The sequence below is a fragment of the Morchella sextelata genome, assembly GCF_020137385.1.
Source record: "Morchella sextelata strain SCLS chromosome Unknown scls_1, whole genome shotgun sequence".
NCBI classification, from domain to species: domain Eukaryota; kingdom Fungi; phylum Ascomycota; class Pezizomycetes; order Pezizales; family Morchellaceae; genus Morchella; species Morchella sextelata.
In genome coordinates this window covers 3596693-3624379 of record NW_025408616.1, presented here as the reverse complement: position 1 = coordinate 3624379, position 27687 = coordinate 3596693, and the positions used below count along the sequence as shown (strand labels likewise).

Sequence of the window (27687 nt, the reverse complement as noted above, 5' to 3'; positions counted from 1 at the left end):
ATTATTAACCCCAAAAATAGTAACCATTGCCGAGAAATTGCTAGGTCAAAGAGTTACAATGCTAGCAGTTGAAGCTTACTTTTAGTTGGCCAAGGATCTCATCGGAACCGTAATGCTCTTTCCTGCTGCACTAAAGAGGATTGACCAAAACTGGATCCAAGGAGTCAAATCGGTAACGATATAAATTGGCAAGCGTCGGGGTGAAATTATTCCGCCAAAATGAGAGGTTAGTAAAGTAGATCTAAATTTATAAACCCATCGCATGAAGGGCGCTCGAAATACACACATGAAGGTGCCGGGCCCTAGATACATGGCTTATCCTCGGATAGTAGGCCTAGGATTTATCGTCCGAATCCGCGTAACTACGTACGTGTACATGTATAAGGCTTCGTACCATGGATCGATCCATTGCGACCATCATATGAAAGCCAATTGTAGGAGAGGTATGTGCATCGAATAATTTGATTGATTGGTTCTGTGGTTTCTGGCGTTTTACTGAACCCGGTGTCCTTTGTCTGTGTGTTTTTGTATACCTGGCTACATGTATGCCTATGAGGAGGGATCGAAGGCCTAGGCTAGCTGCGCTGCGGCTTACCACATTGATGTGAACGACAGTATATATCATAACGAATTATGATGGGAGGGCCTAAACTCTGGATGCCTTCAAATATTCTAGTCTGCATATATATCGTTGTCGAGGGGAATACTGATCTTTAAATATTATTTACGTAGTACTAGAACTCGTTCTATCTCATATATCTCATACATAATTGAGTCCTTGTAAATTTGACTCCAGTTCTTGCCTCTTGATGTACAGAAGAGGTAAAATGTATTATGTTGTTTAGAAAAGAAGAAGGCGGGTTGACCTCTTCGGAGATTAAACTGAATATTACTTATAAGGTGGAAAAAAACTCCCGTGTGTACAAAAAAAAAGGTAAACCTTCAGAAGACGCAAGAATACAAGAAATTAGAACCTAAAACCTCATTGCTCCCACTCAGCATCAATTGCCTTCATCCTCTTCCTCCATACTAGTCTTTTCAAGCCTCTCCTTCCACAACCTCTCTTGACGCCACTAATATTCTCCTCTAACCGCCACTCTCTTTGTTTCTTCTCTTCCTTTTCCGCTTTAATCTTTTCCCATCCGGCAAGTACCACCTCTCTCAACTCCTTCTCTCCTTGTTCCCCTTTCTCTTCTCGCCACTCCCGATATTCCATCTCTCCCTGTCTTATCCTAGCATTCATGAGCTTTACCATAACTTTTCGATCTCTCTTCTTCCGAACCTCCTTATGTACACCTTTTAGTGTAAACCCTATAACTCCGGCGGTTGCAGCATTTGTTTTGAAGAATCCGCTGGCTACGCCCTTCCCAAGGCCCTTAGCAAAGCCGACGGCCCCATCTTCCTTTGCACCTTCATACGGCTTTACAACGACGCCAGTGACACCGTCATATACGCCAAGCGCGAATTCCTTCCCCGCTGCGCGAAGTCCGGAGTGAATACCTGTTATACGATAAGGAGCGCGAACAGTATCACCGTAAAGGCGTGGCGCATTATGGAACCCTTGAGCGACAGCAAGTGAGACTTCCATTGGTGCACGAACGCCAGCACGAGCTACTTTTGACAGGCCTTTCGCGGTATTGTGAGCCATTTCGCGGTGGATAGGCTCTTGTTCCTCTTGTTCCCCTTCATCCGCATCTTCATCTTCAGGAATCGACCCTATCTGTTTTCTTACGCCTGTGTCTGGGACTCGATCGGGCGTCGCATCCTTCTTGTGGCTGGTTGGAGAGGAGTCTTTATTGGGCTTTCGACCACGCTTCGAGTTTGATCTTGACCTGCTTTGGGCTTTTGATGATGAGCGTTCTCTGATTTCTCCAGCAATATCGAGACCCTCCTCCTCGTCGAAACGTCTTGCGCCCTTGTACCACGAATACGGAACGCTAACGGCGCCTTTGGCAACACCTGCAACAGAACCAAAGAGGGCGCTAAAACCACCGCTTAGTGGCTCTCCAGGACCATCAAAGTCATTCCACTCGGTGTGTCGTACACTATTTTGCAATTAGCCTGTATTCAAACGAGTGAGTTCTTGTGATGGAAAAGCGTACAGCCTCAAGTCTTTCCAGCCTAGTTTCCCCTCCTTTACTAACGCCCAAGCAACGAGTGCACTAAGTCTTGTTCTTGTGCGTCTAATTCGCCATACCGCAACTTTATCGTTTAACATCGCACAATGTATACCAGGGCCCCCACTGCCCCATTTCCCTTCCCCTGGTCCTCCGGGCCCTCCCTCACCCCACTCTTTTCCACGCTCACCCAAACCGCGTTTTCCACGTTTGAGGGCTTCAATGCCACGGTAAAATGATTTGACGGCGTTTTCTGCGCCATCGCCATCGTCTTCTTTGATTCGTCGACTAATCTCTTTTGCCGCGGTTTGACACTCTTCAGAGAGTAGCTTCTTGATACCTGCAGCAAGCTTTTCAGCCGTAAGTTCTTTGTGCGGTACTGGTTCGGCACCCGCATTGGCATTGGCAACAGTGGCACCCCAGAATGCTTGGTCACCGAAGAATGGCACAATCATCGTTGGTCGGCCGTGGTAAAGGCCAATGGCAGTTGTACCAGCACCACCATGATGCACCACGCACGAAACTTGAGAGAAAAGCCAGTCATGAGGAGTATTTTCTAACATGAATATGTTTTCTGGTATTCCGCTTCCATCCTCCCCGCCAATACCACCCCAGCCCTTGGAAACTAGCGCCCGGACACCAGATTGCTTCACTGCTTCAAATATGAGGGCTGTGAGACCATCTGGGTCGTCTACGACAATAGATCCAAAGCCAATGTAGACAGGAGGCGGTCCAGCGGCTAGAAAGTCGGCGAGGGATTTGGGAGGCTTGAAAGAAGATGCAAGATCGAGGAATACAAAGCCAGTTATATCTATGTGGTCACCCCAATCATGGGGTTTGGGGATTAAGGCAGGGGACCTGCGGTGTTCATAATTTAGTGCCCATACTTAAGACCGAAAATAAGTAGCAAATAAATTTTGGAATTAGAGAAACATACCACATATAAGTGAACGGTACTTTCAATCGACTTATCATGCCTGGTGCCCATAACGTTGCCACAGGTTCTAGACATAAGGTTTTTTCTCGAAACCTATTCACTAAATCCCCCAATCCCTGCCATGTCATCATCTCAATCATAGGATATGATATGGCATTTGTGTACTCGCTGCCCACATTGCTGTTTGTTATATTTGCCAGCGGGTGAGGCATTGTTTGTGTGGGTGAATATGGAAATGTGAACATTAGATGTAGTGGGACACCCAGCTTTTCTGCACAATGAACATGCGCAAAGCAGGGCGGGTTGGCAATTATGGCGTCAGCGATGAATGGTCGTCCATCTATTTCTCTTCCATCATCCTCTTCGTCGCTGCCCCAATCAGATGTTGTTACTGAGCCTGTTGTAGACTGATCCCTACGCTTTTTATTTTTTTTGAACGAACCATCGTTGGGCTCAATACATGCTCTCCAAAACCCTTGGAACATCTCAAACATCTGTTCTCGTCGTCTTATTACGTCTCCTGCTTTGATTGTTTCTAAGCTAGGTATCAATCCCTATGCAAAATTAACACTCACCCGTAACCTACACAAAACCAAAGCTAGTTAAACTTACCGGATTCTTAACCATGAACGCCATCAACTCTGCAGGGTCTCCCCCTATATCAAAGAATTCTACTCCGTTCTCCTCCACAAACTCTTTAAATGCTGGGTGAGTTGCTAAGCGTACTCGATGTCCACCTTGCTCCGCTAAGATCTTTGCAACTGCAACAAATGGTTGCACGTCTCCTCTTGATCCAATCACCATCACCACAATATTCAGCTTTGGTGGTGGTGTAACTTCATCTTCTTCATCTGGTTTGACGCCATCTGTGGGGAAGCTCTTTTTTGCGCCGTTCAAAAACATAGACAAGGGGCCTTCTTTTAGCTTATTGAAATCAATATGCACTCGCCCATCCTGATCAACAAATGCAGATGTGCTGAACTCATCGTGCGTGATATCAAAGTGAGAAAAACGAGAAGGTGTCATCGTAGGTCTTTGGGCACTAGACTGAGGAGCTGGGGACCAAGTCTGACGGGAGGTACGGGAGGTGCGCATTGCTGGTCGTTCCTTTGATTTTGAGAACTGCCGGTGAAATCGAGGGTGTTTGTGAGTCGTGACATTTTTGTTATCTTTAGAACTACTCTTTGATTCTGGCTCATTAGGCGTTTTATCCATCGAATATCTGCGCAAGCGATTGAGTAACACGTTTATAGTAAAACCTTAAGTTCAAAGTGAGTGTTCGCGTGGGTGCGCTGGAAATAGATTGACAAGCAACAACAAAAAAAAAGAAGTGTGTGGCGAATATCTACGGTAAAGAATAAGAGAAAAGAAGACAGCTGCAGGCAGACACATGTTTATCACTGTAGAGTATTTGTTGTTGTTGCACTGACGTCATAAATAAGGCCCTTGCTATGATCCCTGGAATCAACTAGCGGCAGGCCATCCAACCGGTTCATGACGCAGCGTTGCTTGGCAAATAATATGGGAATCTCGAACTTCCATCATTTGCTCGGCCAGTGACGACGATGTCTCGTCCTATGCATGGCAATTAGTCAGAATATAAAACTGTTACTGATTCGAGCTCTTTCTTTGGTTGAGACGAGGGGCACAGTCGGTGTCAGTCACACTGCCGCAGTACCGTTATTTCTGAAAAATGCTTTCGGGAATATGCATACACCACCAGCTTTCCTTTGTCTCAAGCCAGACCCAATTAGGCTTAGTGTGGTAGATAATTGGTGTAGGTACATGCAGGTTCATTATAACGGAGGGCGACTGTAGTTGATAAGTCGGCAAGCTCAAAGTTTACACCACTTTGCTTTAAGCCCATGGGCTTATTTCCCAGAAATAACGGTTATATAGCCAATTAAAATTTATGTATTACCTACTCAGCTAGTCCACTGGCTTTAAGTTTTCAACATCCCTACCGATTCGAAACCCAGGATCGAAGACATCATTTAGATATCGGCTTGTCATGGAATCGGTATTAGGGCAATCCGGAGGACGAAGTTTAATTAAGTCTCGATCATAAATCATCACCCGGATCGCGGTATTCAAAAAGAGGCCGTGCATTGAGCTCTGAACCTGCGCATATGTACATGTAGTTACCAATGCAATGTACCATCTGTGCGGTAGCCTTATTATATGCGCATGGAAGTACTACAGTAGCAAAAATCGGAGTGAAATTACTACGGCAGCACTACGGCATTTGGGAAGATGCCGCAGTGCTGCCGTATTTGTAAGAATGCTAGGGTAAGGTTGGCATTTGATTTACTTTACTGCCCAATTTCCATTGAAGCATCTCAACTTTACATTAAATCATCACCATGATTTCGACTACAACTGAATTCATCAATAGGTCTATGAATTCACCTCCCTCATCGATGGGTTACAAAGACCTGGGGAATACTTTTGAAAAATATTTTTTTAGTTCTATGTGCCCCTATATTACAAATGAATTGAGCGATGAAGATGTAATTAATGGTGATGTACATGTAGGGTGTGTGGTAGCGTTGCGGACTACCAAACCGCCTCAACTCCGCAGTCTAAGTTATTCCATCAGTTAGGCATTTAAAGCACAGGTTAGCATTTAAAGCACATGTTAGCATTTAAAGCGGTACAGGTTAGCAGTCTTACAAATGCCGCTTTACAACCGCATTCCACTAACAATGCCGCATTTTTTGAAATGCCGCAGTGCTGCCATAGCACTGCAGTAGTAATATTGTATCACCCCGATTTTTGCTACTGTACATGTACTTAGACTAGAACCTAGACGTTACACATGTAAGTACATGTAACGTCCTATAAGCTAGTTCAACTACATGCATAATATGGTAATTCGCACTATTAATTGGTGATGCGGCATTGTAAGAATATTAAAAAATTAACTCCCAATACTACCAAATATACCGTAAGAATACTGTATTGTATCACTACCGCAGCCAAAACATTGTATCTGCATGTACATGTAGTTATAGTTATTTAACGGTGGGTGGAATATAAGTACATGTAGTGCCGCATCTGACAGAATCATGCCAATAATGGCTAGGATGCCGAATTTATTTGGCACTTTGTATGTACCTACAACTCTGGATTCCCATTGTATCATTTCGCGGTTCACCCCCGCCCTCTCTTTAGCACTTTATGCGTGTTCATTCTGCTTAGATCAAGGAGGGGTATTATACATGATGTATGATGCAGGTTGGTAATTACCACCACTGCGTACTAGGATAGGTTAGGGCACTACGTTTAGTAAGAGGAACCTACATTTAGATTACATGTAGTCTAGGACTCTGGAGCGGGTTTGATCATTGCAATTGAAGCAACCGGGACTAGCGCTATATATAGCGCCCTGACTCGGCCTATCCATACTACATTTAACAAAACCTAACCCTAGATATTAGACTTCCTCTTGGGAAGTCACTCAGGATAAGCTGGAGCTGTGATAACCCGTTTATCGGGAAACGCTAGTCTTGTACCCAGCCTATACGTGTTGATGATTTCCCCCAAAACCAGTCGGGGAATGAGACTAGGGAAATGGTAGAAAGTACTCATACCGATGCTTCCTAAGATTTGACAAACAGTCACTAATCTTCAGCGATGACTGTTAATATTGTCTACATATAGTTAACTCCCAAAAGTCATGTATGTACCCTCGCCCAGATATACCACCATCCTAAGGCTACATACATGTAACTACACATAAATATTTCTTTAATGGATAGCTAACCAAAATAGATGAGAATTATATAGCAAATTACCCTATAATCGAAAAATAAGAGGTCGTTCGATCACCAATGATGGCCCATTGGCCAGTAATCAGCTGCAGTGTTTGCGACTGGGACGGAACATATATAATGGTTTACGGCATTTCCAGCTAGTTTTGGGCAGATAAAGATAGACACTTAAAAGAGTTAAAGGTATCGACTAAACAGAGAAGTTAATGCTCAACATAATGTCCATTTCATTATCGCCTTTGACTACTCGTGCGATTGCACAGAGACAAGCAATATATCCCGCAAACGTTAGGAGAACTACTACTAGGAGTAACAACTCCGAGTAAAAATAAAACAAAAAGAAACAAAAATAACACCAACATACTTTTCCAACCCTCCAACTTACCATCTTTCTTTACTGGCTTCCCATTACGCCATAATAACTGAAGAAAAAACCACTATCATGATCAACGTCCTAATCCTCCCAAATCTCACATTAGTCCTAACCCTCCACAAAAGTCCACCAATTCTCCTGGATGTTGAATTCGTATCATCTACTGACCGCCAGGCATATGTGTTGCAAGCCACTGTCCAAAGGCGACTGGGTTTCTAGTTTGGATAAAAACGGTACCGGGTCCTGAGAAACAAAGTTTCTTAATAAGACACATCAAAATGAGATCAGATAGGAAACGCACCAGTAAATCGACAGACCAACCCTTCCTGAGCAGTCATACTACTGATAATTCCGCCGCTAGCAACACGCTCTATCGTATACTTACAATTCCAAGCGACCAGATGATCGTTATCGACAATATATTGCTCCCCTTGTGCCATCTGCCTGGTAGTTAGCTATCTAGTCATATATTTACCTATCCATAGTTGAATCCAAACTAACATTTTTCTGAATAATTGCTCCCAAACTGGTCACAAAAAAAACTCCCTGGCCCGAGATTTTGTAAACAAACAAACCCTCGCCTGAAAACATCGCCTTTCCAAACCCTTGACTCTTATAATCTTTTACAACTCCTTGAGTCGCACATAGGAATGCATCTTTACCGACTGACCACTGTTGCTGCCCATCCAGGCGGACGGGAACAATATCTCCCAGTGCTGCAGGAGCAAGAAGAAGCTCACCAGGCCCGGTATATGTCGATTGAGCCAAATCACCACCAGCAACAAGTTTCTTAAAAGAAAATTTGACGGATCCTTTCAAAGTGACAGTTGGAGACATGGCTACCATTGCTCCTGTTGTTTTGGGGGCAAAGGTTAATGCATGTAGGACATTAGGGTGAATTAGTTGGAGAATACGTACCAGGCTTAGCAACAACCGGACATCCATGTGCTAGCTGCAATGTCAAGAGTGTATTCGAATCTCGATGATCAATACGGTAACTTCCGCCATTAAAGCTTCCTATTGTGTCCGTGATCTGGTTGGAGCTCCCCTGCCCTTGAGGTATGACTTGAGGCTGGGGCGGGAGATTTGGATTGGTTGGATCATACGCCCTCTGTGTGATAGACATACGGTTCTGACTGTTGTCCTGAGGGACGGAAGGAGGGGGGGAATATGCTTGCTGGCCTTGAGGGACGGAAGGAGGGGGGGGAAACTGTTGGCCTTGATAGGTTTGCTGTTGAGGGGATCCTGGGTGAGAAGGGGGAGGCTGGAAGTATTGCGGCTGCGCCTGCTGTTGCTGATACTGGTTGCTGGAATTAGGGGGAGGAGGGCCCGGAGGAGGAGGTGCGTATTGCGGCGTATATCCAGCCTTTTCGTTTGCTAAATTAAATGTTAATAAAATATACACAGTTGAAGATATAGAGCACACATGCAGTCATAAGGTCCTTGGGCGCCATGGCCATAGTTGGGCGGTGGAGGAGGGGCACCCGACATTATTATACCCTGCTCTACCCGGATCCGGGCATTTAAAGTTAGCAAACTACTTTTTTCTTTGTTAGAATTAAACACATGTATATATGTCTAGCCAGTGAAAGGCGTTTACTGTCATCATTCTTATACCATTATCACAACCACAATGGCCGGCCACCGAAAGTCGCAAACACACACGTGGAGGAATACGAATACTCACAAGAGAATAGTGATTAACCGAATGGTTGTGATTTAACAAGCAACTGCAGCACAGTAATAAACTATAGTATTTTTATGAATAAAAACAGATTGTTGGGATTGAAAGAGAAGAAGAATCAGAGGAGAGAGTGGTGGGAGGGGCTGAATATATGCAAGTAGCACCACCAGTCACTCAATACAACCACCTTTCCAAATAGGTATCTTCTGTCTTCTCCCCACCATTTGTGCAGAGTTCCGGGCGCAACGTGACACGCGCTACATGCTGTGATCATCCAATGAGGCGGAGCAATTAGAGACAGCGGCAGAGTTATGAGTGGTGTTGGTCAATTCCCGGTTAGCCGCCACAGTTGCAGAGATCTGCATTTTCGACTGGTATCGCCTGGAAAAATGCCGGTAGCTGATTGTCGCCTCGTTACCTAATTAGTCTACATGGGGGCTTAATATCTAGAATTGTACTTTACTGTATTTTAATACAGCATGTTCAAAGCTTAGTCTAAGATGCAGCAAAGACGTTGTGTAGCTATATGTCGAGCTTGTATATACCATACAAAACGCGCCGGCCGGCAAGCCCAGGACTAGCGCCTACATGTACAGCCACTCTGCAAAAGTGTTCGTGATTCCGATTTCGGAGTGAGACATTTCTCCATAGGTAACCATGGCGGACCATCAAAAAAACCCCAAGAGAAGACCTTCCCAGTGATCAACGGCGCCCGGAATCAATGAAGAATAAGATCAATGACCTATCTTCTTTTATATATAGTCACGAACTACATTATATATTTTCCGTTGTTTTGAATCTCAACATTAATTAATAACATCAACGTTACGGGTGCGCCACACTGACATTAAAACTAAATCACGAACACTTTTGATGAGTGGCTGTATGTACATGTAGCTGTATTACGACACAGTATGTAGAGTTAATAAGACACAGTGTGTAGAGTACCAAGCTACAAGTACATGTATGTATTGATAGCTATAGATACATGTATGAAAGCTACATGTATTAAAGTACTCTACAAGTGCAATATGTACATGTATGGTATGCAATAGTGGTTCCTTTTACAAACGTCACGAAAATACGAGTACAAGTGCAATATGTACATGTAGGTACTCTAGAGTACGTGTGATCCTCTAAAATGCCATCATCATAATTATAAGCGTATATACATACACGTACCTCTTCATGATCGAGCCGCGCGCAGAGCTACATGTACTCTAGCTACATGTACTTACGTCATGTACACATAACTTTGAGCTGGCAATTGTCATTCTTGAAATGATCATTTGTACATGTATATGTACCTAAGTACATACCTAGAGATTACAACCCTTAAACTATATGTACTGTACAGTCGCAACTCGATATGCCGGAACTCAATACACCGGATCCCTTGCTGTCCCGTACGAGATCCTCTGAGAATATTATTTTTCCTACTGCAAAATCAATCTGCTATCCCGGATTTTTTGCTATCCCGTACGAAATCCTTAGAATCTTGGCAATCTGGCATATCGAGTTGCGACTGTACTCATGTTTAATATAAGGAAACATAAATATTGCGTTACCAGGAACATTAATCGGCACCAGCACCAGCTAGACTACATTTACACTTATAAAAGTATTAATTAGTTATCGAAAAGCTTTTTAGAGATCCAGAGTTGACCTGCGCTGCGCGCGGCCATGCACGACACAAGCTCGATCAACAACTTTTCATTCAGGAATTCAAGTGCACAAACATGTACATGTAGTTAAATGCACGATTAAGTTATGTATGTATATTAGCATGCCCCGCGATGGCTTTAGGGGGTGCTTGATTTTTTGTACTTATTTATCGTGATTCGTAAGCTAGTTTGTGCAATTGCAATAATATTGCCTGTTAATAATGCCTAACTTGGTACCCCTGTATGTGCTCGGCTATTATATAGTTACCCGGCCGATAATATAACCCTGGCCATATGCATGCAACAGCCACCGCCACCACCACATCACCCGTGCCCGCCACATTGTCCCTCTATTGGCCGCCCTAGTATCTACCCGTACCCCTGGGCCCTTAACTCATCTCCAACTTCAAGGAGCATTCTCATCCCAACTTCTCCCTCCCACCTATGCAGTAACCTGCTCTAGGATTTACAGGAACAACTTGCATAGCTATTTGGCTCCTACCTTGAAATTTAATATCGAAGTCAACTACAGGTTTACAACATGGCTTCCGTCTCATCTCTCGATAAAGACCTTTCAAGGCTTCGTCTCGCCAAATACACAGCCCAGGATTCACAGGATGTTAAGGACTGGATAGGGGGTATCTTGGGTGAAACTTTGCCAGCAGGTGACTTGATGGTTATTTTGAAAGATGGTGTAGTTTTGTGCAAGTGGGTATCCTTGTAGTTCTATTTACCCCCAAACATTTCTCACTACTGCTAAGATAGTCACATACTATGGGGGCATTCACATCTGGATTTGAGATTGGAACTTGGAGACTGAATTTTTGCTAATATCCTTTCTTAGGCTTGCCAACCGCCTCGAAACCTCCAATCCCAAATTAAAGTTCAAAAAGTCCGCCATGCCATTCGTTCAAATGGAAAATATCTCTCATTTTCTCTCCTTCATCTCTCGCCCCCCAGTCTCTCTGGCAGCTCATGATGTCTTCCTCACTGTCGACCTTTTTGAGCAGAAAGATCCCGCTCAAGTTGTCCAATGTCTTGGGGCTTTCTCCCGCGCTGCTAATAAACTTGATCCGATTTCTTTCCCTACAACTCTTGGTGGTCTTAAAATTCCTACATCAACTGCTGCTCTCTCACCTCAGCATTCTGGCGGTTGGTCGCCTGGGAAAAGAAGTGTTTCTGCAGGATCTACTGGTGGGGTTGCAAATGCGTATGTTCAATCCGCAGCTGCTACAGGTGCGCCAACGCCTTTTGGGAAGCCAACCATGCCTCCCAAAAAGCCAGTCGTAAGCTCATGGAGCAAACCAACTGATGAGAAAGGCACTGCCCCGGCGTGGAATATCGCACAGTACGGCTATATGGGCGGTGCATCGCAGGGAAACCAAGGGGTTTCATTTGGTTCACGGCGACAAATCACCAATCAACCTATTGTCAAAGGTCCCTCGTTGGATGATCGTGAGAAACTTAGGAAGAACTCTACGGATGATGCGCAGCGTATTCAGGATGCGTCCCAAGAGAGGCGGCGCGCCGAGGAAGAAAGATCACATATCGAAGACGAAAGAAGAAGGGAGGGCCAAAAGCGGAAAGAAGAAGAAGAGAGAAAAAATATTGAAGACGAAAAAAGACGGAGAGATGAGGAAGAGCGAAAACGTATTCAGAATGAGGCTGTGCGAAGGGAAGAGGAACGGAAGCGTATCGAAGACGATGAGCGTCGGAAGCGTATCGAAGACGATGAGCGTCGGAAGCGTATCGAAGACGATGAGCGTCGGAAGCGTATCGAAGACGATGGGCGTCGGAAGCGTATCGAAGACGATGAGCGTCGGAAGCGTATCGAGGACGATGAGCGTCGAATAGCTGTTATGGAAGCAAAGAGACATCGAGAACAGTTAGAAGAGGAGACTGCGCTAGAGATTACACAGAAAAGGCAGAAGGAGGACGAAGCTCGTCGAGTTCGCGATGCAGAGACTCAACGAAAGCTCGATGCTGAGAAATCTGAACGTGAGCGAGAACGAGAGAGAATCCGACAATTGGAACGTGAGCTTGCGAAAGCTCGCGAACGTGAACGTATATATGAAGCTGAGAAGGAAGAACGGCGCCGACAAGATACGGAACGAATGCGTCGTGATGCGCAGGAAGCTGTGATCCGAAAGCATAAAACTGGGGATACCACGTATGGCCAACGGACTGGCGATCGAGACCCGTTCTATGTTCGTTCACACAAGACGGGTGATCGAGAGGGGGAAAACATGGAAGCAGAGCGTCGTTTCCTTGCCGGAGCTTGGCGCGCAGACATAACCACCCCGCCATCGACAACAAATTCTACTCCATTATTCCCCCAGCACACTCCTGGTACGCCTCCGCCGCACCCCCCAAGAGCACTCCCCACACCGCCTCCGCGCAAACTTCCTCCTGTACCAACGACCCCGAATAGGGTCGGTGCGTTACCGAGTAGTCGATACTTTGCGCAAGAGCACCTCGCGAGTGAGCCAATGGGTCGAAGTGGTTCCTGGGAAACCAATGATGACGGTGCAGCAGTAGCCCTAGAACGTGAGCGCGCCGAGAAACGAGAAGCAGACAAAAGACAAGCTTATAAATGGGCCAGGTGCGTCATGATTCTTATACCTGAGCCCCCGAACCCATTGATCCCCACTGCTGAAGAGGTAGCGGGGTGGATCACTGACCGCGAATCCTGGATGAATAGCATGTCTCTTTTGGAGCGGGAACGGGAGAGAGAACGGGAGAGGCAGAGAGAGTGGGAAGCCAACCAAAGGGAGATAGAAGAAAGACGCGAGAGAGAAGGCGCCGGTGATGACGGGCCTGCGTGGGACGTTAACCAATATGGGTACGCAGATGATATTCTCGATTTATATTGAGTGTTGTTGCCCTTTCTTCCTTTGATGTTTTCTTTTTGCGGCTGCATTTTGTTTATCGGACTTCGGGTTTTGCATAGCGAGGGAGGGTCACTACCCTGCATTCATATTATATCTTGTTTTTTCCTTTTCTTTTGTCATTTTGCTCTCTGCACATGGTCGTCCGCCGAGTTCTCTTGCGTATTCCTGGATAAAGAAAAATTGGGTTTATTTGTTACTGCTTGGGTTTCTTTTTCTGTTCACTTTGGTTAATATTTCTATTTTTGTAATCGATTAATTTTCTTTCTGTACAGTATAGATAGTCTCATACTCCTTGGTATTTCCTTGGGATATCCTTTCCTTCTTTCCACTCATTTTGTTTCCTTTTTTCTTTTGTTTGGGATTAGAAGGCTTGCCCCACGGCATCACGAGGAGGACTTATACTACAATATCCATCCCCACTTTAGATTTACGTTTTGGGTTCTTATTTTCACAAACGTTTGCTGACTGCTCCCGCCGGATGGGATCAGATACATGGGGGGTGCCGACCAAGGAAAAATGGGAGTGTCGTTTGGAGGCAGACGGCAGATTATCGGGCCAAGAGATGTGCCCAAGAAGTGGTAAGCTATACATTTAGTTTTGAATTTAGAGGATGAGACGCCGGATTAGTTGGAAAGAAAGGGCTGTTTGTTTATTTATCGCACCTGTTTCTCTTGATTTCAGCGGTACTGTTTTTTTGTAATAGTTAGATATGGATAATTGAATGTTACTTGAGGATAGAAGGTCTTGCTACGGGTTATTGTTGGTGACGTTCTGCATTTTTGCCTTGTGTGACTCATTGTAATAACAGGCATGCCATATTGAGTCTCAACTGGTTGAAAAGTGGTAGTCACATTCAAGGGGCATCAATCGCAGGCTTTATATATGGCCGCATGTCATCGGGTTACGGAAAACCTCGTTGTCGGACGCTGCAAACCCTCTCTAGTGAAATTAGACCAGCCTTCCGCGCGAGTACGCATAAGATTGCTGCAGCTGTAACAATTGTATGTATCGGCGCCAAGATAATCGGAATACGAGCTTTAGGGCTATGTCATTTTGAGATTTTGTACTAAGAATCGTATTTGAAGATCATCTACATATCTCGTATTTATGTTAATCATGAAGATTAGGTACCTATTGAGCGTGCATCAGCCGTGCAAGGCAGATTGGCATTATGGCCAGAATTCTTATAAGTACCTTAAATACGTGCGTGTGTCCCTCAAGAACGAACTTGACCAGGACACACTATCTATACATATCTAAAGCACATCAGTCAATGTTTATAATGCGCCTCTCCTCCTATTTAGCTTTCATTTTTGTGGCTTATTGCACTTCAGTTACACTGGCCGCTAGGTGCCCCATAACTGGTCCTCTCCTGCCATCTCCAAAGACACTATCAACTTCGCCTTTCGTCCTTGATGCGGGTAGAAGACTAAAAGAACTCCTCGATTCTGCGCTTACAGGTTCCATCGAAGCAGGGTGGCAGACAAACGTCACCTCTTTCTCTATCATCCTGACTGATACCGGAGAAGTCCCACTTTGGGAGTATCACCACACAGCATCCGGAAATGTGAACAGCACAAAAAATGTTGATGGAGATACTCAATTCATGATCGCATCGATTACGAAAGCTTTTACCGATTTAGCTTTGCTGAAAGCAGGACTCAACTTAGATGATACTATCACCAAATACCTACCTGAGCTAGCTTCAAGTACTTCTCCAATCAAGTGGAAAGACATAACTTTAAGAGCATTGGGAAATCATATGGCCGGGATTCCACAAACCTGTAGGTTTATTTATAATATTAGGTTAGAACATAGAGGCTAATTAATAAAGACGGATATCCGGATGATTATACACTGAAGTCTTACTTTGAATCCCTCGGATTTCCTCCGCTCTCCGAGAGCGATTATCCAAGATGCGGTGTTATCGGTTTGCATCCTTCGTGCACGAAGCAGCGTTAGTAAATTGCAACTATCCAAAGTCCTTGCCGCCACTAATTCCAATTCCATTTCTAGAACTCCTCTCAGGACTTCTGAGCTCGGTGCCCATTTTCCCACCCAATACGAGGCCTGTATATTCAAGTATATCTTTCACACTCCTTGGTTATGTGCTAGAGGAGGTGACTGGCAAAACCTTTGGGGAAATACTTGATACAGAGATCATCCAGCCTCTGGGAATGGAAAACACGGGGCTTCAGCCCAAAAACAAAACTTCGGGGGTGATACCACCAGTTGTGAATGTTTGGGGTGCAGATTTCGAGGATAATAGTCCGTAAGGCTTCCTTTTCTAGAAGAACAAAGGCAGTACTAACAAATATTTCCAAAAACAGTGGTAGCGGCTTATATTCAACCTCGAATGATATCACTCGTCTCATCAAAGGGATACTTTCGCTTTCAATACTTGACACACCTTCAAAGGTTAGAGGATGGCTCAAGCCAACAGCAGAAACTGCCTCTGTGTATAGCTTGGTTGGCATGCCATGGGAAATCACTCGAACAGCAAACCTGACCCCAGAGCATCCTCATATGATAGATATATATGCAAAGGATGGACATGTTCCAGGATATACGTCTAGGATGGCAGTTATCGGAGAGTATAATGTTGGGTTTACTATTCTCACTGCTGGTTTAACTGATGCCATAAATCCTATCGCTGAGGCACTTCTGAGTGTATTCATGCCAGCTATTGAAAAAGCAACAAGGGATGAAGCTACAAAATATGTCGGAAAATTTTCTACACCCGCCAACTCCACAATCAACTCAAGTATAACCTTTACAATGGACGATGGACCCGGTCTAAGCATTACTGAATTTATCAGTAATAGCACCAATATGCTCGACACACTGATGACTTTCTGGAGTTTATGGCCCGGAAGTTATGGTGAGCCCGAGCTAGATCTTCGTATCTATCCAGCTGATATCTCCGAGATTATTGGCTCCAACGAGACGAATGGTACTAGTGGGTTCTTAACCAGAGAAGATTGGAGATTAAACATGGAGCCAAAGTCAACGGCGGGATCGAATGGATCTCAGTTACCCTCTCAACGAGTGTATGAAAATGTCTGCGCAACCTGGCAGGGTCATGATTCGTTCTACTACGGCAGCAAACCGATCGATCGATTTATGTTCTTGAAGATGGGGGGTGACATTGTAGGGGTTGATATTCCATCTCTACGTGTTACTTTGAGGAAGCAGTAAACATACATATATATGTCTATGCTTTTTAAAATATATGTACATGTATACTCAGGGAACATTCTACTCGAATGGTTATATATATGGATAGCTGGATGTCTGCCAGAATTTATATCTAATAAGTATATAGGTATAACCTGCATATGCATGTACTCTTATAAGCTTCTGATTAGCTCATTAAGAGAGGTTTTGTTTCACTTGAAACATGTTCTGTTGGATATTAACATAGGGTATTGTGCTGAGTGGTGTTAGATTGTTAATAGGTTTTCTACTGGTTTTGGGAATCGATTAGTAGTTCGATTTTAGCGGCTTGGTGGCTGTTAAAGGGATATATTTGTACTGTAGTTTTAATTGGAGAAGTTGTCTGACCTATTCGCTGATATATGGGGGATATCAGAAAACGCACATATCGACCAGAGCAGATCTAGATATACTCAAGTGATGGACTTTGCCACCAGGAGGGGTCGAGTGCCGCGCAGCGGCCTGAGAGCCCCGACTGACAGGCAAATAGAGAAAATAAGCCGCAAAGCGGCTTGCCTGTATATTGAACTGATTGATATACACATAGTACCGGCCGAAGGCCGGAGACTACTTGTATTTACTTAAGGTTATGTATTGTGTGCATACATACATACATGCTGTAGTTACATAAAAAATTAGTTACTTATAAGAAGTGGGCATACATCTTAATCACTTGAAAGTTTGCGTACATCTTTGTGTTTAAGCCGTCTAATATCATTAGAAACACAACTTGATCGAGAAATTGGTGAATGCACAATACATATAATTTCCGCCCTCAATGGTCGCGATAGTTACATGTATAGTACTCATATGCATCATTCGCTCTACTCAACATCCGCATGTATGTATATTTACGCGTTAATATAAGAAAACTACCAACCACCAGCTTGATTATATATACCTAAATTCTTAGTATCCATCTCAATATCCCCGTAGACATGGCTTCAGATCCTCTCTAAAACACATATATGTAACTAATTGCTGTTCATACATCAGAATACTACAGCTTAAATTTAACTAGTATTGATCTACTTACGAGGATTTTCTTTGTAAATACTGCTATCGAAGCTTGGCCTCGACCTTCGACAACTCGACAGCTGTATAGATTGTCCACTCATGATTTGGGCCAAACAGCTTCCTCCGGCCGCTTAACACACGTTTATATAGTTCTACTGCTTCCTGATACTGTCCTTTATCGCTCAAGAATGAAGCAAGGCTGGCGACGATCACCAAAATTTCAGGATGTTCTTTTCCTAATATTTTCTCCATACCTGTCAAAGACCGTTGGATTAGCTCCAATGCCTCTTCAGAATCTCCATAATCGTGTTTGGCGATTGATAAAGACCATAAGGTACGTAGTGGTATCGGGTCGTTTGGTCCGTAGACCTTCTCTTGTCCTGCTAACGCTCTCTTGAAAAATTCAAACGCTTCTTGGTATCTGCCGAGGTGTTTCATCGCCATTGCTATACTGGAAACACTGGATAGGACATGTGGGTGATCCTTTACGAGAACATCTTCTTGTACAGCTAGGATATTCTCCCACTGATTCAGCGCCTCCTGATGTCCTCCTCGAGATGCAATATTGTGAGCCATTTCATATCTTATAAGTAAGGTTTCCGGATGATTCTTTCCAAGTGCTTTTTCCTGGATATGTAGAGTTCGTTCAAGCAATGCAAACGACTCCCCCCGTTTTCCATCCTCATGCAAAGAGTGCACCAAACTCCGAATGGTTCTTAATGTTTCTAAATTATCGTCTCCTAGCACCCGCTCCTGAATAGCCAGTACTCGTTTATACCAATGTGTAGCGTCCGCATACTTCCCCAAGTCGTGGAGGCATTGACTAATTCCGTAGAGTGTAGCGCATGTATTAGTACTTTCTGTCCCAAAAACCGCTTCTTTTGCAACTAGGGCCTGTTGGTGTAATTCCAACGCCTCCTGATATCTTTGCTGTGTTTGGTATATTTCCGCAACCGCCTGAATTGCACCCAAGGTATCAGGGTGTTCGATCCCAAACTCCTTTTTCCAGCCTTCCAACACCCGCTCATATGATTTCAACGCCTCCTTCTGTTGGTCATTATTGCGATAACTGAACGCCATGGCGTAGACGGTATTTATGGTTTCTGGGTGCTGTGGCCCAAGTACTTCCTCTTGAGTTGCTAAGACACCTTTATATAACTCTAGAGCAATAGGACTCTTTTCTGGACCTTGCATTTGGATGGCTAAAGCGAGAGCTTTGATTGTACGCAGGGTCGACGAATGGCACTTCCCAAGAGTCTTCTCCTGTCCGGCTAGGGTCCTCTGGAGTAACTCCACCGCCTCAGGATTTCCGTCGCGTCCAAGGAGTTCCCCCTTGAGTTGCATGGCATTTAGTGTGTCAGGATGCTCGTCCCCTCGAAATCTTTCATAACAGGCTATAACCCTTTCCTGCATCACTAACGCTGAATTGTGATTCATTTGAACATTGAGGACTATCGACATTCTTCCCATAGTCTCTACCGTTTCAAGCGTATCCTTTCCAAACATGTGCTCCTCGCCAGATAAAGCTCTCTCGAAGAATCCTATTGACTCTTCGAAGTGTTGTTTTATGTAGTATATCCATCCTAAATTCGAAAGAGCGCGATGGTAATCTCGTTGATAAATCATTGACTCGTGATTCGCTATCTCCTCATGGAACTCCAGTGACTTTTGGAGTATCTCCTCTGCCTCCATATATCTAGAATAGTTCACCAGGAAGATCCCTATTTCAACCAAGGCATTCGCAAATTCTACCTCCAAAACCATCATACTTGGAGCGGGAAGCTCTCGCAGGTGGCGGACGGCAACATCGATGTACGGGATGACCCCACGCTCAAACTCTGCATTAGGCGCAGAACCATTCTTTATTACTCCACTATTTGTAGAGCGTATACACCCGGCTAACAGAGCGATGGCTCTCATAGTGAAGGTCCGCTCTTCCCACAGGCCAAGGTTATCGCGCGTCCATTCAAGGATGAGAGGATGAAAGCAAAGACTTTTTTCGTTTTGATAAGTTTTCCGCTTTGCCATAGAGAATGAAAGAAGGGATTTGATTCCAACATCGACAAAGTCGCTCTCTAAATATACTAGAATTAGCAATTGAGCAAAGGAAATTTCCACTGATAATGTTTACCTGTAGGGAACCATGAAACAAACCCTTTTGCTCTATCAAATATTTCCTGGGGTACTTCTTGGTTTCCGTTTACAAGAAATGCACATAATGCTAATAGATTGGATGCAGAAGGTGGAAGGCGGTCGAATGAGATCTTCCATGTGGTGAACAGGGTATCATTTCTGTACATTTCAGATAATTGTGGATCATTGGCTGAAGCTAGATTCCTGAAATTTGTGTTGAATAGCGGTATATACTCAGAAAATTCAATGTTCATTGCTGATATATAACTTCCGGCCTGATCTAGGGCCAACGGAAGATAGCCCAGTCTTTCTGCTATCTTTGACGCTTCTTCATAGTCTGACTTTTGTTAGCGTATATCCCCCAAACTATTCTCTACGTAGGCCCATACCTGGACCGTGCGAAAGCCCTTGATCCTTGCCAGCACTAGATAGTAGTATCGAAATTCCAGACATCTTCTCGATTCCACCTATTTCAATTCCAACACCGAACTTTGCAACCTCTGGCCTCCGTGTGCTGACTATAATGCTCCCAAAATCACAGGTAGGAAAGAAATCTAACATCTTGACAGATTCGAAGTCGTCGTGATTATCAAAAACGATCAACCACTTGTCATTTTCCGAATTTGACAACCACACCTTGACCGCCCTAGCCACAAGTTCTGGTGGACATTTCTCATTTATCTCACCAGTTGATTTGATAAGACCAGGCAATCCTAGCACATTCCCTATCTCGACAAAATCCGGAGCGGAATCATGCCATTTGGATCGATAATGAGAAATAATCTGCTCCATTATTGCCAGAGAACTATGTGCTAAAGTAGCTTTGCTTGTAGCGTCAACCCAAAAGATTGATGTATATGAAGGTGAATTTCGGTATGCGTACTCAGTGACAATTTGAGTTTTCCCCATACCACCGAGGCCGTGAAGGACTGCAACTCGGCGAGTTCGTTGATTTTGATTTTGTGATGGATCCAAGATTTTATGTAACTTATCAAGTAAGTCCACTCTTCCAACAAACTTCTTGTTCCTTTGTACCAGTAATTGGATGGGAACATTGAATTTCTGAAAGACCGGAAGGGCCGGGGGGGCCGGGGGAGTGGGTTGTTCGGTTTGTGCTGGAACTGGAAGAACTTCGTACAATCCTTTATTATATCTTCTTAATTGTTTAATTAGCTCCGCGGATTTTGCCTTATCCGCTATAGCCCATTTCAGCATCCTATATGCTGGCAACATCTGTTGTAATTCCTTTGTTGCACCCTCGATTCGAGCGACTTCCTCGCGAAGGTCCGGGCCCGGGACGAGGTTTTGGTCCAGAAGCTTCGCCGGATTCTGGAGGATTTTGACGGCATTTGGACCCAGGACATTTGAACCCAGGGCTATCAGCGCACTAGGTTTTCTTCGGATACCGAAAAGTTCACGTATCCTGTCCCTTTTTATCCGAGTTGCAGAACCCTGGACGTTCTGAGTTGAAGCTGGGGGTAATATAGAGGACGCTGGGTTCGCTGTAGATATGCTAACAGCTTTAACACCATATTTCGAGTTCAGACTGTCCACACTTGCAAGCAGGGCAACAATACGAGCCAATGTTCCAACAGCATGACGATAACGGCGATCACTCGGGTCCAGCTTTTGAGCCAAAGTTCCACCGCCCATAGCCCAAAATTCTTCCCACCTCTTCAACACATTTTGCTCGTTAGTGATTTGCCATGAGAAATAACCATAATCGGAGCCGAAGCCCTGCGCATCCGAGAACAGATCGTATAGGTCTATAGCGGTTTTCCCTAGTTGAAGGCCCACACCCACTAGCCCGGCGATTTCGGCCATAATCCGTAAAAAATAAAAGTTGTTTCCTGCCTAAACTTCAAGGTTAATAACTATGTAGAAACTTCCAACAAAAACTCGTAAAAGTATTATTGACCTTGGGATATACACACTCAATATCGCTATTTCTTATCAACTTCACCGAGAAGGAAGAGTAATCTGAGTTTTGGGCCGAAATACACAAGCACCTGTTTGGAAATCCCCAAACACCAGCTATGAGAATGGGCATTAGGATCAGGCATCACTGGCAGGGCTGACATATATATTAATATCCTGGTAGACTACGTGGGTGAGCCTCGGGCGCTTATGCATATACCAGCTGCGCCGTGCGATCTCCAGGTCCAGCGCGCTCTCGTGTTCGCGCATTAAAACACAAAACACACCCACTTGCTTTAATTCGGAACAATGCATGCAGCCTCATCTCTACTGGGGGGGAATTTACTATATATATCAGTCAATAACCACAGTTGATTTTTTTACACGGTAGGGGCATACATACTTAAGCGCGTTTTATCCCTCCCATTCATTTCAACTGTCGAGTTAGGTTTATAGATTCAAGCGTATAGCAAGCAAATGGGTTCCTCCTGGTCAACCTCTAGCTCATCCCGCAAGAACATGGAGAGCGCTACCGAATGTAGGGTAACTTCCCCCACCTAGAGGCTGAGTGATTCTCTATGATTCAATCCAGCAGCTAGATCGACTCATGAACTCGTTCCTGAATTCTTCGAACACCACTAACCCAGTAACTTACATTATCCGTCCCATACCTCGCTCTATCTTTTTCTTAATATCATCATTTTAATGGTACAATGTCACCACATCTAAGTGGCTTTTCATTTTTCATACTTAGACCCCAAGGCCCGCAGCGAGTGCACGAAAACTCTCCAAAGGTACATGTAGTTGGTCAGATTGCTTCCCGGTTTCGGTCACTCTCTAAAAGGTCACAAGTGGGTTAAATCGCCCCGGGGGTGGCACATTGCACAAAATCCGCCGAAAATACGAGTGATTGGATGTGATTAATACTTATAGCCGCGACCAAATCGGAAGCACAAAAGATCTGATATTATAGGTCCATACAATATTTTGATCTTTAATAAACGTTTACTACACATACAGAAACTGCCGTGATTTTATTGCATCAACTCATCGGTATCGCGTACGAACCGCCCGCTTTTGTATCCGGCAAAACGGGAAATGAACCAAAGTATAGAGAGAAAAAGCCAAGACCCCTCTTCAACAGATCAGGGCAAATAATTTAAAGAAAATAAGACAAGAGGAGAACGACAAAAAAGCACATCTCAGATATCTTGAGCGGATGGGGAAATGAAGAAAAATTGCCCAGATCGGGAGTCTTAAACACAGGGCGCCAAACTAGTGGTGCATTGCGTCCAACCCTCCGGCCAGATCCTGCTCTAACCCTTGGTTTCTAACGTTCGCCTCGTGCGGTCGTGGTACATCGCTCCTGGCCTGTTGCGCCCATTGCTGTTCTGGTATACCAATGCTGTCTTTTCGGCCTTGGTTTGGATCTAATGTTGCCGCTGGGGCTGGCTGCCTCCTGACGCTATGTCTAAATCGAACCACCTCGTCTAAGATCATCTGTCGCATCTCCGGAATTTGCTCCTCTACCTCGAAGCTAAAGTCGAACGGCGTGGGGCAGTTAGGTTCATCTGAAGCATCGTGCCAGATGTGGAGATAACGGTGCTCCAACGCTTCCTCGACCGATATTCTGGATGTCGGGTCGAATGCAAGCATACGATCGAGAAGGTCGAGGGCATCCAAGTTGGCGTTCGGGAAGAGCCGCTGGAATAGCACCTTAGGCATGAATGGGAGGTTGCGCACATATTCTTGTGCACGGGGCGAGCCAATCCGCGAAAGCGTTTCTTCGTTGGGTGTACCTAGGTAGTGAAGAATCTGGTTGAGTTGATCCACGTAATCCCTACCCTTGAAAAAAGGTCGGCCTCCGAGGAGTTCTGCTAGAATACAACCAACAGACCATACGTCGACTAGTGACATGAAGTTAGTAAGCAACTATCAATTCGTGTAGAAATGATGACTTACTGGCTTTTGTGTAGCTTTGGAAGCTCAACATGATCTCCGGGGCTCTGTACCATCTAGTAGCAACATACTCCGTCATGTACCCAGCGTTCTCCTCGGGATCGATAGCGAATCCTCTGGCGAGGCCGAAATCACAAATCTTGAGTTCGCAGTCGGCATTTACCAATAAATTTCCGGGCTTCAAGTCTCTGTGGAGAACGTTTGCCGAGTGGATGTATTTCAAGCCGCAAAGAATCTGGTATATAAAGGATTGAAAATGCGCGTCCGTCAATGGCTGACCACTGTAATCGCAGATGATGTTTAGTAAACATTGTCAGTGACGGAACATTGGGCATAGGAACCTTCGAATGATGGCGGCCAGATCGCACTCCATGAGCTCTGATAAAAAGTTAGTTGTATCCTACTAACAAGTCTAGAATGGCTATATACCTTCATAAAGGTAAACTTCATTGAAGTTTTCTGGTTTAGGAATGTCCATATCATATAGACAAGTGATCTATAAAAGGCGGGGTAAGCGAAATTATCCAGATGCGCAGCTCATCAGACCACCTCCCCCTTTCCTCGGGAACGCCTTGAGAAGTCGCTGGAATAAAACTTACGTTGCGGTGCCCTATTCATCTCAAGTTAATACGGATTTCGAGTCACGTGGTTCAATTGATGGGGTGGTGTGATTTTTACCTCGGAAATGCTGCAACAACTTGATTTCTCTCAAGGCTCTCTTCGCCAGAATCTTCTTGGAAAACACATTGGTGACTTTTTTGACTGCAACACCTTCGCCGGTGGCTGTATTATTGGCAGCACTAATCGTAGGAGCTTCGTGTTAGTATTGTTTATCCTCTGGTAAACAACCTGGTACAACGCGAAACGTTTCAACTACAAATGCAAAAGATAGCACGACATGTACTTACCAGACGATACCATAAGCTCCCTGTCCGAGTTCCTTGTTGACAACGTAACGTTCATCGACAATGAAGTCTTGGTTGAAGACTTTGAAAACCTTTCGGCCGGTCATAGAATTATCCATGCTTAGAAGTTCGTTTGAGCTTTGTTTTTGTTTAAAACTTCAAAATGAAAAGTTAGACCTTGGAAAGAAAAAAATCCTCCCGCTAAATAAACGTTGTGATAAGAAGAAAAAAATCGTCTCCTCCCGAGGAAATAGTAAGTTTATGCAGATGCACTTTGCGGGGTGCTGATATTCAAGCTTCAATCAGACGAGGATAGAGCGAGCGATGGGGGTGGGGGAAGGAGATATAGAGCGAGTGAAGAGAGGTTCTCAAAGGAAATTCGAACCTACAAAGAAATCTGTTCAGACGATAGATGAAGCTGAGCGGGGACGAGAAGGCTTTTGTGAGGATGAAGCAGCTTAGGAGCAACAAGCGAGAGGTGAGGATACCTTCAGTAGGGGAAGAGGGGTTGTGTTGAAGGAGCAAGAGGAGGGGGGTAGGAAACTGCCGCAAGCTGCAGAGAGGGGCGGGCGCTGACTGGTGTACTACGACAGCCTTGGATGGAATGCATGGTGGGGGGTTGTCTGCTGGAACCAGTAACAGCTGAAACCCTGAGAAACCCAGAGAGGGGAAACGAACCGCGGTTGAAATCTGGATGGTTGGGTTTGGGTCGCGCCCACTAAGCGCGCGCCCCTGCAGCTTACCATCTTTTGTCGTCCAATTAACGCCACTAGTCCGAATTCTTACCTTTGCACATGAAGCGATGTCAATTTCCTCGAAACCTAAAGCTCCCAAAGGCGCAAATTTCCCTCAGGTGATCCGGTGATGGAATAACTGCTCACCCACCGGAGAAGCTACAGAAGAAGGTAGACTGTGAATTTAGCTTCTGGAAATCCAGTAGAAGACTGGGATTTTCAATGCCAGGAAGTACAGATCGGTGGCTGCCTGGAGACTCTGCGCGGCGGCGGGGCGGCTATGTAGGTACCAATATCAATCACGGTCATGTGCTAGGCCTAGGCTACAGTCGGTCAGCTACAGTAAGGGAATTTAATCTACAAGTAGATAGACCACTGTTGCTAGAGGATGAGATGAACGGTCCCATTACAACGGCCACTATGTGCATACTGATGTTGAGGAATGCAGCTTACCACGAACCACGGCCGGCAAGGGAACTCTAAAAAGGGTGCATAAGGTTTATCTCCGTCTACCAAAGCTTAAACTCTAGACATGCCATTTCTCACTAGCATTTCTTGCTCTATGTAGGCACTACTACGTATGTAAGAGTCCGACAGAAGGATTTAAGTACCATCGGATGAGCGGGGAGAAACACCCCATCAAAGTAGCTCATGTTGGATTACAACCCGATAATATAATGGCGAGTAGGTACAAGGCATATTCTTGCAATTGCTCAATACCCTGCTAAAAAAAAACGGTAGGGGTCTAAATTCCTGCAGGTAATACAGATGCAGTTAACTACGGGCCGAGTTATGGGGGTCGAACTATTAAGTGGGCCGAGCCAGTGAAGTTACACTCCTTCTTGGCTTAAAGAGACTAGACCGTCATAACCTCTCGCCAATTCAGAATTCAATAGCGCCCAGCAAAAAACACCGAGTCCTCTCGTTATCACTTGCATATCGTATGGTTTGTGATGCAGGGTTGAGGCTTTGTCCAAGGTGGAGGTCTAGATCCACAAACGTGTCCTCGCCTCAAACTACCCTCAACCAAGTGGAAATGATAAATTTTGTGAAATCAGCCTAAGCATAAGATTACACAGCGAAATGGTTGTGTCCCGATGCATGGTGTTACAGCCATTATCATCGTTACACGAGCCTCGACATGAAAGACCTTTAGTCGCATAAGCCTTCAACCGGCCATCTTCAAAAACTCTGTACCAATGGCAACGACAACGTATGCTACTCACTAAGCGGCTATCTGCCTTGGCCTGGGTGGGAACTGAACGTTTAATATGATTGAGACGTTTAGGTTACGTATAAGAAAGCTTAATTCCACATCGGCTTCTGATCAAAATGTACCTACCTACATGCAGTATTAACTACATGTTTTTACAGCTTTTTTCGTTCCATGAGTAAGTAAATGCCGCAAAGATATCGGGTTTCTTTGGTAGCTGACTGAGGACAAGTACGGCAGTTTCCCGGGAGAAGGAGTGCTCTCTGTATGTGCTTAAAGCGGCCATTTGGCACGAGGCAATGCTACTCGGGTATCGATCCAATATCAATATCGTTTATAGTCTATTAGGTCTTTCAATTGTTATGCAACTATAACCAAGCATGTACGTAGGACAAGACCCGCTCTGTGGCGTTGGTTTTAAAGGGACCCTGTGTGAACACTCGCTCATCTTGCGTGAAAGTTTCAAGAACTGTGACGAGATGTGACAGAAGCTTAACCACTTGTGACTCAGTGAGTGGAGAAGTCTTTGATATTTCAGATGTTACGACTATCATAACCAGTTTCTAGAAAGGGCAATGCTATCTCCGTGCATGCGGTAATGGACTCGGCTACCACCAAGAAAGAATTTTATTCTCGAATCATGTCTCTCTCTCCAGCTGGGAAAGAAAAGAACAAATTCCACGTGGCCTCTCAACTGGCTGCAAGATCTATCTATTCTCGCGTTACTAGTACTACATGCATTGTTTAATTGCACGACCACCGAGTATTTGTGTCATCCAAAGAATGCGTGTCTACATGTAGTTTACATAACCAGTCTTGGCACTAGTTACTAACAAGACCTTTTACTGTGTAAACTTGTACATCATCTAATTTTCTTCACGTAATTACATGTACATCGTTGGAATCTTTCACGGATTTCGTATTACAATTTGTTACATATTAGACCCCACGCACGTGCACACTATAGGTTTTCTAGCAAAAAAACAAGATCAATTTATACGGTCTGCATGCGAGTATGAATTAACAAACAACAGCAACAAGATCAATTTAACCTGGATATATAAAAACTGACTTTCTTAATTGGATTAGGTAACCTCCTAGCTAAAGTGTGATATCGATGAGAAAATCAAATGCAGTAGTGGACAATTGATAGC

At 44.6% G+C, this 27687-nt stretch overlaps 7 protein-coding genes across 7 annotated transcripts; 3 read left to right on the top strand and 4 right to left on the bottom strand.

Moving 5' to 3' along the window:
• Positions 1-982: 982 nt before the first annotated feature.
• Positions 983-4149, bottom strand: H6S33_000946 (uncharacterized protein; the record flags this gene model as incomplete). The annotated part of the gene is made up of 4 exons (XM_044832379.1): positions 983-2045; positions 2103-2975; positions 3055-3608; positions 3667-4149. The coding sequence occupies 4 exons, from the start codon at positions 4147-4149 to the stop codon at positions 983-985; spliced, it is 2973 nt and encodes a 990-aa protein (XP_044700505.1).
• A 3522-nt stretch (positions 4150-7671) lies between these two features.
• Positions 7672-8691, bottom strand: H6S33_000945 (uncharacterized protein; the record flags this gene model as incomplete). The annotated part of the gene is made up of 3 exons (XM_044832378.1): positions 7672-8051; positions 8119-8577; positions 8631-8691. The coding sequence occupies 3 exons, from the start codon at positions 8689-8691 to the stop codon at positions 7672-7674; spliced, it is 900 nt and encodes a 299-aa protein (XP_044700504.1).
• A 2398-nt stretch (positions 8692-11089) lies between these two features.
• Positions 11090-14021, top strand: H6S33_000944 (uncharacterized protein; the record flags this gene model as incomplete). Its single annotated transcript, XM_044832377.1, has 7 exons — positions 11090-11256; positions 11393-11784; positions 11869-12267; positions 12403-13029; positions 13084-13150; positions 13250-13390; positions 13928-14021. 7 exons carry the CDS (start codon positions 11090-11092, stop codon positions 14019-14021), a joined length of 1887 nt encoding a protein of 628 aa, XP_044700503.1.
• Positions 14022-14721: 700 nt separating this feature from the next.
• H6S33_000943 (uncharacterized protein) lies at positions 14722-16637 on the top strand (the record flags this gene model as incomplete). Its single annotated transcript, XM_044832376.1, has 4 exons — positions 14722-15223; positions 15274-15396; positions 15456-15711; positions 15770-16637. 4 exons carry the CDS (start codon positions 14722-14724, stop codon positions 16635-16637), a joined length of 1749 nt encoding a protein of 582 aa, XP_044700502.1.
• A 1077-nt stretch (positions 16638-17714) lies between these two features.
• H6S33_000942 (uncharacterized protein) lies at positions 17715-21629 on the bottom strand (the record flags this gene model as incomplete). The annotated part of the gene is made up of 3 exons (XM_044832375.1): positions 17715-19747; positions 19804-20142; positions 20195-21629. 3 exons carry the CDS (start codon positions 21627-21629, stop codon positions 17715-17717), a joined length of 3807 nt encoding a protein of 1268 aa, XP_044700501.1.
• Positions 21630-22997: 1368 nt separating this feature from the next.
• Positions 22998-24705, bottom strand: H6S33_000941 (uncharacterized protein; the record flags this gene model as incomplete). The annotated part of the gene is made up of 7 exons (XM_044832374.1): positions 22998-23629; positions 23685-23962; positions 24023-24059; positions 24111-24177; positions 24281-24291; positions 24360-24481; positions 24590-24705. The coding sequence occupies 7 exons, from the start codon at positions 24703-24705 to the stop codon at positions 22998-23000; spliced, it is 1263 nt and encodes a 420-aa protein (XP_044700500.1).
• A 1947-nt stretch (positions 24706-26652) lies between these two features.
• H6S33_000940 (uncharacterized protein) lies at positions 26653-27262 on the top strand (the record flags this gene model as incomplete). The annotated part of the gene is made up of 5 exons (XM_044832373.1): positions 26653-26711; positions 26766-26802; positions 26882-26915; positions 26994-27043; positions 27101-27262. The coding sequence occupies 5 exons, from the start codon at positions 26653-26655 to the stop codon at positions 27260-27262; spliced, it is 342 nt and encodes a 113-aa protein (XP_044700499.1).
• Positions 27263-27687: the final 425 nt, after the last annotated feature.